Here is a 15021-nt window from a genome sequence, read left to right as displayed (position 1 = left end):
GCTCTAGGCAAACTAAAACTCCAGTGGGAATTTCTTGCCTGGGAAATTCCATGGAAAGAGGAGCCTGGCTATGCGGTCACAGAGAGTCAGACATGACTGAGCAACTGAGCACACATGTAAGTAGCTAAAGGCTATAACAGTAAGGCATGCTAGGATAGCTTTAGCTGATTCTACAGAGGACAGTTTAGGTATATTTGGCTCTTCCCGGAACTGCTTCTGAAACAATACCTACAAATTATTATTAATAATACCTTTGGAGTTCTACCCTAAAATCTTCAAGAAAGGAAATAAAACAAGTGAATCAGTGAACAAGCAAGAAAATCCATGTCCATTATATAAAATATCAAGTGTTGAATTTAAAGTTTATTTAATTTTAAATTCAACTTTAAATATTGACCAACACTTCTTTTTCTAGTAGCATAAAGTACATGACTCTTTTAAAATATGCTGCTGGTAGGAATATAAATTATTTTCTTAATAAATTTCTGTATTTTCCAAGTTTTTTCCTTTAATAATCAATGAAAACAGTAAATATTTTTCTAAAAATGACTGAAGTTTCAATAAAAAGTGAAAATTCTATGAATGTACGATGGTCAGACTTTTTCTAATTTTTGAGATTTATGATGTATGTCTGCTCATGTATAGATTTCCAGGCAACTTTAAATTTCTAGCCAAAGACAAAGTTTCTTAGTGTACTCCCCACCAAGGTATGATTTTTGAATCCCTGATCCTGGAATTGGTAATATCGAGAAATAAAAATTGTATTTTGTAATACATGTAAGTGAAAAGGATCCAAAAAATACGATTTAAAATCTGTAACTGTGTGATATTAGTAAAAAAGAAATAATCTCTAAGGAATATTAGTATTTAAAATAATTGCTAAGCTTTGCATAAAACACCTTTATTTTAAACAACAGTTTCGGACCATCTTCAGCTATCAGTCATATAAATCATCCGTGACACTTCTTTTTTCCTTTCTATTTTTGGACAATAAAATGTTTCCAACTCAATACCACTTTCTTCTACAGAAAAAAACGAGTGCTTCTGGGACAGAAATGCTAACACGTAAAACACAATTCAAAAGAGACCAGGGACTGAATATTTATTGCATTTTTGAATTAAAATAACAGGTGTTCTGTATGTGCCAAATATTTTACTAGAAGTTAGCTGTAAATACCTGCTGCTCCAGACTCTTGACTGTAACTAATGGATGAAGAACGTATAGTTCTCAGACGTAAACTCTGAGCCCTCTCCTGTCGAGCAGCGTCACAGGTCTGATTGGGGTGCCAAATCTGCTTACAGTGGTAGCAAAACTCTGTTCCACAGCCTTCTCGCCCACAAGTTAATTTTGGACAGCTAGCACATCCAAACGCGATCACAGCATACCTGTTAAGAATAAGAAAAATGATTCAAAATGTAATGCAAAATAAGAGATGTTCATTAAGTAAAAAAATTATCCAATTTAAATGCTATTCTTGAAGAAGTTTTATATTTATGCATGAGCTAACAGTCATAAACTCATGAAACCTATCTTCCCATCAATATAAAAATGGGAAAAAATACACAGTTCACAAAAGACATAGAAATGGCTAAAAAATATTGCTCAAGTTTAACTTTCAACTTTTAACTAAGACACCAAACTGTATATATAGCCTATTCCTAATTTTATAAAAATTCTATTAAATTAGCATTGTTTGCACATAGAAAAGACTAAAAATACATCAAAAATCTCAACAGTAGCTTCCCTGGTATTAGGGTTTTTTCTTCTTTATATACTTATGAGGCCAATTCATACATTTTGTGCATTATCTTGTATTTACGCATAAATTCTCATATTTTTGTTTTTAAGATGCATGGCAGAAATAGTCTTTGGCACCAATTCCTTTCTCAATTCTCAATCAGGAAATGTGTGTTTCTTTTTTTTGCTGCAGATAAAAGACTGAGAACAGCAGATTTGTGACTAATATCTCTTCTCTGAGTTACAATTTTTGGCACTTTAAGAATTTCTGACTTAAATTCTAGGCACTCTTTAGATATTTATCCCAGAGAAGTGTAAAGTTATATTTATACAAAAGCCTATACACAAATGTTTACAGCAGCTCTGTAAACTCCAAACTGTATAGCTCCAAACTGGAAACAGCCCAGATGTCTTCAACAGATGATGGTTTAACAATCTATGATACATATATATAATGGGATAGTACTCAAAAACAAAAGTGTTGATACACTTAACAACTTGGATCAATCTCTGGGGTATTATGTTGAATCTAAAAAGTCAATCTCAAAAACTTATATACTTATGATTTCATTTATAAAACATTTTTGAAAGGACAAAATTTTAGAAATGGAAAACAGATCTGTGGTGGCCAGAAGTTAGAAATGGGGTGGGGGCAAGGAGTGGGCAAAAGCAAGGTGGATGTATTTAAAAAGCAAGATCTTTCAATATGAGCGATCCTTTTGTGATGGAATTGTTCAATACTTTGACTATGGTGGTGGATACACAAACCTACAGGTGATATAATGATATATAACCAAATACATACACAAAAATGAGTACAAGTAAAACTAAGGAAATCTAGACAAGAAGAGTGTATCAATATTGATATCCTGGTTGTGATGTTGCTTTATAGCTTTGTAAAATTATACCACTGAGGAAAACTGTTCAAAGGATATACAGAATATCTCTGTATTATTTCTTACAACTACACATAAGTACAATCAATTATCTACAGACCTTTCAATTAAAAAGTGTAGAGTTTGTGGTTCTCTTTGAAAGAAAACAAGTCATCTATGCAGAAGAGGCTTTTGTAAATAGCAAACATTTTTGCCTAGAAATTTAGGGGAGTTTTCAGGGCATCTCTTGTTACTGGCAATAAAATTTAAATACTAGCTATAACAGAGATTTTTGTTGAATTTCAAGATAATCTATTAAATTATGCCAAATATTAAGAGTAAGGAAGCTTCTCTAATTTTGGACCTCTTGCCCCCTTAGAATCTCACCTTTAAACTTAAATTTTATATATTAAATTCTAATTTATTTCTGATAGGCCATTTTCTAATTACCATCATCTATCATAAACATGTTCAAACATGAATGAATTAAGGCAGTTTAAATCAGCACAGGGTAATCTAGGAAAATTTTGTTTCCCTGAGCTCTAAGATTTCCCTGAGGACTTATTCATTGCAGTCTCAATAAAAAGAAAACAATTCTTCAAAGACTCTTTATTTTCTCCCAAGTTATAACTTTAATCAGTCTTTCTAACAGTAGTAATTTTGGTGAAAAGAAAATGGTATTCTCTTCTAAATCTCTTCTCTACCCTAATTCTTCTTGAAAAAAGAAGAGAAGAGGAGGGACAGAATGGGGAGACCTGTATGTGTATGGCACAATGGTAAGACCAACTATTTTTTAAAGTCAATCACAATTTACACAAGCAGAACAAAATTTTAGACTATCAGACTCCACTTCTGCCACTTATTACTTGAATTAAGGTTACACATAAACTGCCTACAACTAAGTTTTCCCAAACATCTAATGAAGTGAAATCACTCAGTCGTGTCCGACTCTTTGCGATCCCATGGACTATAGCCTACCAGATTCCTCCGTCCATGGGATTTTCCAGGCAAGAATACTGGAGTGGGTTGCCATTTCCTTCTCCAGGAGATCTTCCCAACCCAGGGATTGAACCCGGGTCTCCTGCATTGTAGGCAGACGTTTTAACGTCTGAGCCACCAGGGAAGTTCTTAAACATCTAGTAGGGATTCACTGAAGTTTGGCCTCCCTGGTGGCTAAATGGTAAAGAATCCGCCTGCAAATGCAGGAGACACCAGTTCGATCCTTGGGTTGGGAAGATTCCTCTAGAGAAGGATATGTCAACCCACACCAGTATTCTGGGAAATTCCCATGGACAGAGGAGCCTGGTGGGCTGTAGGCCATAGGGTCATAAAAGAGTCAGACACGACTTAGTGATTCAACAAACAGACAACAACAAAAGTCTGGCTTAGCCTCAGTATTCAGCCAAAAACAGCTTCAGCTTTGGCCTGACCTTTTAGGAGGCCAAATAAGCAAACGACTGCTTCAGTGACATTTCTAGTACCTCTGCATTTAGAGGATGAGATGGCTGGGGGGCATCACCGACTTGATGGACATAAGTTTGAGCAAGCTTCGGGAACTGGTGATGGACAGGGAAGCCTGGCATGCTGAAGTCCATGGGGTCACAGAGAGTCAGACAGGACTGAGCAACTGAACTGAATGACCACTATCATTTCTACATCAATATAAATAATGTATGTCATTTAAACATTAATATGTGAATATTCATTTTTAAATAAATGCTGAAAGCCTTTCTAAGACAACACAGTAGAAATCTAATTGCTTTAAATGATGAAATTTTACTGGACAACTTAAGTATATAAATGTACACTATGCGGCAAGAAGAAAATGTAAAATATTTAGTGATGATTGTGAAAGCCAAATTTAGATACAAACTTAAGAGCTTTCAAATTATTAAACAGGGAACAGATTTATAGGAAATATGAATGTCAAGACTGCTTTAACTAGATAAATTTAGGAAGAAAATATTCTTTCTGAGCAAACATATAAAACATATGAAGCAGTTTAGCAGAAATTGGGCTAAATCATAATTCTAACCTTTGTAGAGGCCATTCAGTATACCAGTATATCACTAAGCAGAACTTTTAAGAACTGACAATTTCTAACTAGTGATGTAGGCTATCTAGAGATAGCCTTTCAAGAAAAAGCCTTTTTTGGGAATTCTTCACATCATGATGAGGAGAATTAAAAGCAGAATGTCAATTTTGCCATTTCAAAATTTCACAAGTTCCAAAATCTAGCAAAATATCCATAAAAACATGCTATACCAAGGAAAGTGAGGACTCAAAAACATAGTTTCTTCTCAATAATCAAATTTCCAAACAGCTTTATAAATTCCTTTAAGATGAAAATTTCTTATAGTTTTGAGTCTAGAGACTTAAGTTTGTTGAAAATGACTGCTCATAGATAGTGCTTATCTATTTAGAACATTTAAAAATATGCAGTAATTATCAGGAGAAAACTAACAGCTGACATGTTAGAGTAATAATCAGTCCTAGCATTATGATGTCAAACATTTAATATCTGATTGCTAATTTAAAAAAATTATTTCTTAGAATTTTATATTTATTCTTGTATTCCAGAAGTTCATCCCTTTATTACACTTTGACTGAGACGAGCATTGATTAAACATCTGGCCACTTGACTTTTGTGAAAACGCAGGTTTTGATGTATTTCAAAAATTAGGACATAATAACAAGAAAGAGTTACGGTATTTATATAAAACAACGTGTGTGTGGAGGGAGGGAGGGTAAGAAAGAGAGAAGAGAGAGGTGGGGGGGAGGAAAAGAAAGGAATAGTCACAGCACATCATATGTACTCAAATGTTAGAATGAAAGTACATCAAACTTGTTTCATGATACTCTGCAGTATTCTTTTAAATAGAAAAGCTAAGATATTCCTAGTGCATAGCTAAACATTTAAGTCCCATTCAATCTAAACAAATTACAAAGAAAAACGGGATTACCTTTAATAATACTAACCAAATATTTTAATGACTGTGAATTCTGATAACCATAAAAGTTAGGGTATTTTGTCTAGAAAGTTTTTCTTATGCTAATAATTAGTGTTTACTATGTAAGTGTTCCATCTTCATACATATTCAATCCTAATAGTAACTTAAGCACATTTTATCATTTTATTGTATAATATATCAAGGAATTAAATGTACCAAGCATTCACATATTTTGAAAACAGAATGATAGGACTCCTGAAGATGATTTTCATTGTGTGGGAGCCACGCTTTTATTCCACTAGAAAATAACTCTCAAATTATAATGGAAGCAAATGGTAAAGTATTTGCTTTAAAGAAAATTTCCAATGCTCTAGTGCATTAGGTATTATTTGTGAAAATAACACGCTCCACAGTTCATAGAAATAACTGAATAATATTAGTTAACCAACTAAAAGATCTCTAGCTTAAACAGTACCCAAACCATGGTTCAGAAGACAGTTCTATCTCCTTTTATGATTCCTTATTTAACTCAAGTCTTAACTTTCCATCTCTATTTTTCAGCTAAAGGTCTCCAGTTACTTGAAATGCTTAAACCTTTCTACTTGGCAGGGGTGGAGGGATAGGAAGAAAGTGGGGAGGAGGGATAGAAAGAAAGTGGGGAAGAGGGAAAGGAACTGAAACAGAAGAGTTTTTTCAGAAATATTTTCTATTTGTTGGATTACTAAAGGTGATGCATACTAAGAAAGAACTCAGTGGTAAGTTAGGACATATGGCACCCCACTCCAGTACTCTTGCCTGGAAAATCCCATGGACGGAGGAGCCTGGTAGGCTATAGTCCATGGGGTCGCGAAGAGTCGGGACACGACTGAGCAACTTCACTTTCACTTTTCACTTTCATGCATTGGAGAAGGAAATGGCAACCCACTCCAGTGTTCTTGCCTGGAGAATCCCAGGGACGGGGGAGCCTGGTGGGCTGCCAACTATGGGGTCACATAGAGTTGGACACGACTGAAGTGACTTAGCAGCAGCAGCAGCAGCAAGCAAAATTAAAGTCCTTTTTTTTTTTTTTTACTATAGGATTTGCTAAGATAATTTTTTCTTTATTTTTTATTTTAATTTTCACAACGTGTGTTGGATTCTGTCATGCAACAATGGAAATTAGCCATAATGATACATATACACCCTCTTTCTTAAGCCTCCCTACCTTACCTCCACCCCATCCTCTAGGTCATCACAGAGCAACCGACTGGGCTTCCAGTGTTATACAGCAATTTCTCCCCAACTATCCCCTTTACACACCATAGTGTATATGTGTTGATGCTACTAACATACCAATCGTGTACATAAATAGTAAATGTTATTTTGTTAATTTATTTGACCAAGACATCTATTTCCTGGGAGTGTTTGACAATACTAGAGGTTCCATAAAAAAGCACCGAGGAAGCAGGAATACCAACTGGGGTTGTATATTCCACCTAGAGCAAATTCTTTATGAAGGGAACAAGAACAAACTATACCTAACATGAAATGTAATCCTAAGAAAGATATAATAATCTTAATAAATGTTTTAATTAAAAAATGAGGGGAAAGAAATTTTTATCCAGGAGTCCAAGGTAAGCACAAAGCCTTAATTAACAAAATCTTTAAAGAACAAAAAAATATAATGAGAAACACTGAAATCAGTTGGTCCAGTTAAGGAGAAAAGTCAGGTTTTACATTCAAATCAAAAAGCTCATGATTCCACTAGCAAGAAGTTATTATTCCGTGGAAAAGGAATGACTTAATTTATGTATTTGAGAGACAGTCTAGACAAAGCGAGGCTCATTTCCTGGTTCCTCCTTTCAGGATCTGCTTTCCTAGATAGGATGCTTTCTGTTCTGCTTTCCTGTACAAGCTGCAGGGAAGGTCTACAGTTGTCGAGAACTGCCCAGACTATTTGCAGAAGTCTGTCTAATTTCAGGGTGGAGTGTTACCAAGCCATTTAGTACGCTTATCTAAAGCTAACTTCTTTAGCTGACTAATTAGTAAGAGAAAGTTGATATGTCTCCTGTGTCTTATATATCAACTCAGTTCTTGTTTCTAAGGCACATGTATTTGTTTCTTCGGGAGAAAATCAAAGTTGGATCTGTTCTCTGTTATAAAATTTCTAAAAGGTTAGCTTACAAAAGCATTTCCAGCATGTCGAAAGTTGGGCAAGTTACGGCTAAAACCCGAAGAGGATGGGAATGAGAGTCATACAGACAGCATAAAATTCTAAAAATACATATTCTTTAGTTCCTAAGCCTATGGTGCAATTCTTTTTTATCCATCATTAACAGTTTCTTCCACCAGAGTAAGTTAGTATTTAGAGCCATTTAAATGTCAGAAAATCCATTCAAAGCTTCACAAACCTGATTACAGTTGAGCACATTACTTTAAAATGGTTTATTAACTGTTCCTAAGATATACAATTTATATTAATGCATGTAGTCAGATTTGTTCATTCAATAACTCTTTTTATCGATCATAGGGTGAACCTGTGGTTATAAAGAAAAAATACTTTTATTTTTGTATTTGTCTTTCTGCTCACAAATATTAAACCACTTTTTATATTCTAGTATAATAAATGTTCCTGCATATTCAAAGCTTCCCAGTAAAGTCAGAAGCAGTCACAGGAGATGACATGGATAATGTGTGCTAATAGCAGGGTAGATTTAGCCAACTGAAACAAGTGATGACAGACACCAAAATGCCCATTTTTTTGCCATTTACCTAGACAATGTACAGTCTCCTAGGCAGAAGGTAATCGATATTTTTATCCAAGACAGATTTTATGCTTCTCCTCCTACATGTCCCTCACCACAATCCTTTTCCTCAACCATGGCCATGGCCAGATTTTTCTCTGAGCTTGTACAGACTGGCATCTTCAAGAAGCAGTCCAGCTAACTTTACCCTGATTAAATCACCACAGAGGTTTGGCCTCCCAGATCCCTTCTCAACAGAGGTTTTCAGAAATACATACTGTCCTTTAAACAAGCTTAATCTTCTCTGGCCCTCAGAAGAGTAGAAAGAATTTTAAGTCAGAAACCCTCAGAGATCTCAAACAGAAACCAGATCAGGTTTTCTTTTCACTCTGAGCTAAGAATTATTTCTCAGTCTGTTAAATAAATCACAGGGTGAAGTAAAATTGGTGTCAGATACAGAAAATGGTCATTTTGATAAGTATGAAATGCAAGAGAAAAGACAAAATTTTACATCTAGCATTTCTGGAAAGAGTCTTTTAAGTATAATGTATTGAATACAATGAAAGGGATTAAAATACTACATGCCTAAGCATGCCTGTAGTCCTAACATATACTATGGGTTAAGCATTGCTATGAATAACTGCCAACAGCCAGATATTTATCAGTATCCCTTGTGCCAGATTTCAGCTATAAATGTAGTTTAAATAAAAAAATTTCCCTCTGCAAACCCAAAGATTTTAGTAAGTTCCAAGAGGGAAGAGATTTTCACCTTTTGTTCATTATTAAAAATGCCCAGTTCCTGGCACATAGGTACATTAAATAGTTGAATAACGATCTGATTTAAAATAAAAATAAAACTTCAGAAATGGAGATGAAGAATGATAAGTAAGAGTTATAAAAAGCTTACTGTGTGCTCGGGATTACTCTAGCAATAGTATTAAAACCCTTCTCAATTCTTAAAACAATGTGATATGAGATTCAAAATCAAGTCTGTCCACACTCATGCTAAGTACAACTGTAACTTTTAACACTGCACGATCTCATGCAGTATTCCATGTTATCAAAGCATACATATAAATTTTGTCACAAGGTGACATTTTCCACATAACACAACCAGAAAATCTACAACATAATAAAGTATACAAAATATGCTCTCAACAATCTAGTGTATCAGCATAAATCAAAAACAAATGGAAATAATCTCTGTGGCATTTTCTTTGTCTTTTGTGGGTAAGACTGACAACCACCAAAACCAAAAATTAATTTATAGCCAAATTAATCAAGGCTAATTCTTGTTCAACCTGTATAACAAATCAAGTAGCTTTCATAATAAAACAATCTATTAAAGTGTTTCTATTAGTTTATATTAGTTTATATCTGAGTTAACATTCATGTCCTCTTCTCCAAAATACTTAAAATACTAAGCCATTTTACTTTTTACCAATGAAGTCTCAACAAGAAAATGTGCAAAATACTTAAAAGTATAAGATTATGAAAAAAATTTAAATTTATGGAGAAATGTCATACCTATCAAAGGATTTATAAAGAATAATAGAATGAATACCCTCTGCATCTACCACACAAGTTAAGAACAGTATCAAAAGGGTGATCATTTAATTTGCAAACTAACTGGAACACCTGAAAAAGAAAGGTAATGCTATTAAAATGTACACCAGTACCATAATCATGAATTGGAACTACCTTGGGCAAACCAGAATCGATTGTTACCTTACTTAGCTGTGGCTTGAGAAGTTCCTTGATTATCCCTTGAAGTTCATATCCCTTCTTTTTCATCACAAGAGGTAACCATGAAACTAAATGTATTTTATCCACTTTACTGTTAATGAATATTTTTTGTTTGTTTCTTTGCTATTAAAAACATTCTTAAAGATGTCTCCTAAATAGATGTCTCTTGGCACAAAAGTTAAAGAGTTTCCCTATGGTCTTTAACTAGGAATGGATCTTCTAAGTTATAGGGTAAATGTGTCTTCAACTTTATTAATATAATAGTAGGTGAGCTAACCAATCACCCATATTTTCCTATAGTTAATTTTTTTCCTTTTATTTGTATAACTTACCTCTATAATCTGTTTTGACTTTGATTTATTATATGTTGTGACAATCTAATTTCTTCCCCTCAAATAGCTAATTTTCACAATTTTATATAGTGAATATCAATCCTTTCCTGTTGGTTTGGCATGCTTCCCCCCAAATAAGTTCTTACACAAGCAAAAATCTATGTCAGCCCTACTTACTGTGTTCTTTCAGGCTGCTAGTGTTGATTTATTATCTTCTATGATGACATGCTCCATCAACCCAGCACAAGGGAACACACCTATTTAGTGACCAGAAAGCTTACGCTCTTGGATTAATTCTCTCAGTCTCTCCTGGTCACAGGTTGTTACAGATAAGCATCCTTTTAATTTGTTACATCATTTTCTTTTCAAGTATTAAATGCTTAAAGGAACTTGTGAAGCACAACTTATCCTGGGGTTCCATGAAAGACAGTTAGAAAATCACACTTTCTCCAGATGAAATGCAATATACTTCTCCCTATTTGAACTCCTGCTATAGGGATATTTGCTATAATGACTTGGATAAGCCTTTTTTTTAACCTAAAATTTGCAACTGACTTGAAATCTACTCTACTGAATGTGCACACCTGCACAGTGAAAACTATTCTCCAGGGGTCTCCATAGGATCAAGAGTGATATAACCGCACCTAAACTGTTCTCTGCTTGTTCAAATTCTTTAAAGGCACTGTTCATTATCTCTATTTTCTTCCCATCTTTCACTTGAGAATTTAACCCTTCACAGGTCCCAGAGCTTGCTTCTACCATAGACCTGGAAGTACAGCAACTTTGGCCCAGTTTAGATAGTATTTTTAATATATAATTTTGTGATTTATGTTACAGTATGAGCATCCTGCAGAATAGGAGATCATAATACAGATCTGATACTGCATAGTACCTCTGAGTCTTTCACACAGCTAATGAATTCATAAAATGTTAAATAATTAGATAATATTTTTAATGCTTTATGTTACCCAGAAATCCTTGGTGGATAAGTCAAGTGCTAGTGAGACCTGGGAAAACTGGTTGGAATTTGCACAGGCTATAAACATATTATTACTTTCTTATTTAAAATTACAGGATTCATAGACTAGATGCAACATGAAATTTGCTGCTCAGTAAGCTTTATAATGAATTTTATTAGTCAGAGTCCTCAAACTGTCACTTGATAAAGTGATTTGATAAATCACATTCCAGTCTTGTCTCTGATGATACCCAAATAATCTTGCAAGTTCTGGGTTTTCCCAAACTCCTAACTATAATCTCTGGCTTACTAACGGAATGCTAAATCTCACCTAGTCTTCACGGCTTTCATTATTCTTGCAAAGCCTATGACTATTTCTTCCTAGTCCTGACAGCCATACTTGGTAAATGCTATTAACAGGGGCTGCTGTTAACGTAATAACCAAAGATACAAGCAAAATTATTTTAAATATTGGGAAAATATTTGTAGTTCACAAACTTGAGGCAAATGAAATATTATATAACCTCCAGATCTTGAGACTAGTAAGTACTTACATATTCCTACAGGAAGACATCATACTGCAGCACACATTAAGAGGCCTTTCTAAAGGGTCAGTTAAATTTATACGAATAACTCCCCCACCAAAAGCAAACCAACAAAACGTCTGACCATTTATTATACCAAAGTAAAAACTCTCCAAGTGGATGGGGAAAATCAATATGACTAGATCCTGTGCCCTACCATCTTATCCTTTTCTTCTGAAAATAGCCTATGTGAATATATGATGGAAAGACGATATAAAAATGAACATCTAACACTGTACCTGACACACAGTATGTACTCAGTCTATTTTTGCCTATTGAGTGAATTAACTACTTGGCATGTTAAGACTTTTCTTTTAAGTAACAGAAAACTCATATTTTATACACAGTGGAAAAAATTAACTCAAGAAAAATCAAACAAAACCTTCTTACCCACAGTCTGGAGCTGGACACCACCTACAATCAGGATCTGCAACAAGCCACCGTCTAAGCATAAATTCTTCATATTTTTCCATCAAGACATCATCACTTAGTATCAAGCGGATATCATGGGGATTAAACCGTTCAGTACATTCTGGGCAACTGATATTAACTCTACTTTCAGAAATTTCTATCCTTAGATATTGTCGTAAGCAATCCACACAAGATCTATGATGACAAGTCATTATCTCAGGAAATCTGTCTTTAGAATGCCGCAAAAGGCACAAGGGGCACTCTATAAAGTCTCCAACTTGTTTGCTGATGGAAGTTAGCCCATTGTCAGAGGAGGTATTTGTAGAGAAAATGGAGTTCTTATCAGTACACATTTCAGAATGTATACTCTCAATACTTGCAATTCCATCCACCCCGCCATTCAGCTCCCTTGATTTACGTTTGTTATCCTTTTTCCTCCGAAACAGAGAGCCTATTGAAATTCTTCTTTTTTTGGGTGCCTTTTTGACTGAAGGCAAGCTCACAGATGAAGCAGAAGACTGAAGATCTCGATCTGAACCCATCTGCCGATGTAAACTCATGTCTAAAATGCTCATTAGAATTGAGTCAGGGTCTGTGTTTACACACAGCCCTTCATTATATTTAAAGATAAAATCTATTTCTTGTTCTTGCATTCAGATTAAGTCATGATGTTAGAAAATCCTACTTGGTTCCTTCAGAGAATTCTTGAAAGAGTTCAATTTATAGAAGACTTATCACGGATGTTCTGAAAAACAGAAGAAAACAAAACAGCAAGATTATTTAATTGTATTCACCATGTGCATGTCTTTTTAATAAACTTACAAACTCTCTATGAAATGTCAAACAAGTATGTACTTTAATCAACGGTTTTTGGTTTTGATTTTTTTAAATAAGGCCAGTTTATGGTAGTGCTAGTGGTAAAGAATCTGCCTGCCAATGCAGGAGAGATAATGATATGCGTGTTCAAACCCTAGGTCGGGAAGATCCCCTGGAGAGGGCATGGCAACCCATGCCAGTATTTTTGCCTAGAGAATCCTATGGACAGAGGAGCCTGGCGGGCCACAGGCCATAGGGTCGCAAAGAGTCAGACTTAGCACGTAGCACGTTAGCAGTGATCAGTCTACAAGAGATATAAAACCAATGCTGATATAACAAAGATATTATTTAATCTTAAGAATCTAATTTGAGTTGACCTTATTATTAAAATCTTGTATAAAACTTCTGATTTTTATCATACTCAAACCTCAATGATTCCCACTGCCTTTAGGAGTTTTTTAAAAACTGACTATAAAATGTACATGCAAATATGAAGGGCTAAGAAGAGCTGATACAACTTTGAAGAACAGTGTGTATGTGGAGAGGGAGCAGATTCTCTTACACTGGCAGAAATAATGACTCATTATAAAGTTACAGTAATGAAGAAGACAGTGTGGTACAACACAAAGATGGGTATAAAGACCAATGGGGAACAAAACACAGGCCAGGAAAAAAGTCCCACTGATACACATGAATCCCTGACTTACTGTCAAAGGTGACCCTGCTGAGCATTGAGAATGGCCTTGTCAAAAACAAAACAAAAACAACATAGTACTGTTTTACTGGTTACCATCTGAGGAAAGGAACTTAACCTATAGGTAACCCTCTGCATAAAAATCAATTCAGATGGTTAATAGATCTAAATGTGAGAAGTAAAATCATAACACTTCTAGCAGTCGGTAGAAGAGACTATTTCAATGAAAAGATTTCTTAAATGAAACATACTAAAGTACCTGCCATAAAAGACTGTTAATTGCACTACAATAAAATCACAAGATAGTATTAAGGGAGTGGGAGAAGATATTTGCCACATAAAACTAATAAAGGGCCAGTAACCGGAATATATAAAGAATATAGAAATCAAGATAAAGCAGAAAAATAGAAAACGCGCATGAGAGACGCTCACAGGCTCTTCACAAAAGAATGTGAGAAAGTGTTCAACCTCACTTGTTGTAGACATCAAAGCCATAATGAAAGACACTGCACACCTGGCAGGATGGCTAAAATTTCAAAAGACATTTCCAAATGTTAGCAAAGATGTGGACTGCTGATAGGAGTGTAAAACGGCATAACTACTTTGGAAAACTGTTCAACAGTATCTACCAAATTTGGACATACGGAAATTCTACTACTACAATATGTAACAGTATCTATTACATACTGATACTCCTAGATATGAATGCACAAGAGAAATGAATGCATACATGCATCAAAACACTCACATAACACTATTTATGGCAACACTAGTTATAACAAGCCCAAACACTGGACACAACCCATATTTCTATCAACAGTAGAATGGATAAACTGTGGTATATTCATTCCACTCTAGTATACCAGAAAGCAATGAAAATGAACAAAATACTGCTACTCATAAAACAAATATCAATCTCTCATAAAAGGATGTGCGTGTATGTGCTGTGCTTAGTTGCTCAGTTCTGCCAATCCTTTGCAACCCCATGGGCCGTAGCCCACCAGGCTCCTCGGTCCATGGGGACTCTCCAGGCAAGAATACCGGAGTGGGTTACCATGCCCTCCTCCAGGGGATCTTCCTGAACCAGGAATCAAACCGGGGTCTCCTGCATTGCAGGCAGATTCTTTACCAGCTGAGCTACCAAGGAAGCCTGTGTGTTGTATAATTCCATTTAAATAAAGTTCAAAAACAGG

The 15021-nt window shown here is 35.0% G+C and overlaps 1 protein-coding gene across 2 annotated transcripts in view; it reads right to left on the bottom strand.

Moving 5' to 3' along the window:
* Nucleotides 1-15021, bottom strand: part of RNF19A (ring finger protein 19A, RBR E3 ubiquitin protein ligase) — a 55352-nt gene that overhangs the window by 14947 nt on the left and 25384 nt on the right. For both annotated transcript variants that reach the window (XM_061438357.1, XM_061438358.1), the window contains exons 2-3: nt 12298-13063; nt 1178-1386 (exon numbers count right to left, since the gene is read on the bottom strand). In XM_061438357.1, the coding sequence (XP_061294341.1) occupies nt 1178-1386; nt 12298-12971 (883 nt within the window). In that variant the 5' untranslated portion in view covers nt 12972-13063. The remainder of the gene's footprint in view (nt 1-1177; nt 1387-12297; nt 13064-15021) is intronic.

The sequence above is a fragment of the Bos javanicus genome, chromosome 14 (assembly GCF_032452875.1).
Source record: "Bos javanicus breed banteng chromosome 14, ARS-OSU_banteng_1.0, whole genome shotgun sequence".
NCBI classification, from domain to species: Eukaryota; Metazoa; Chordata; class Mammalia; order Artiodactyla; family Bovidae; genus Bos; species Bos javanicus.
This window is presented reverse-complemented; position numbering and strand designations above follow the sequence as displayed.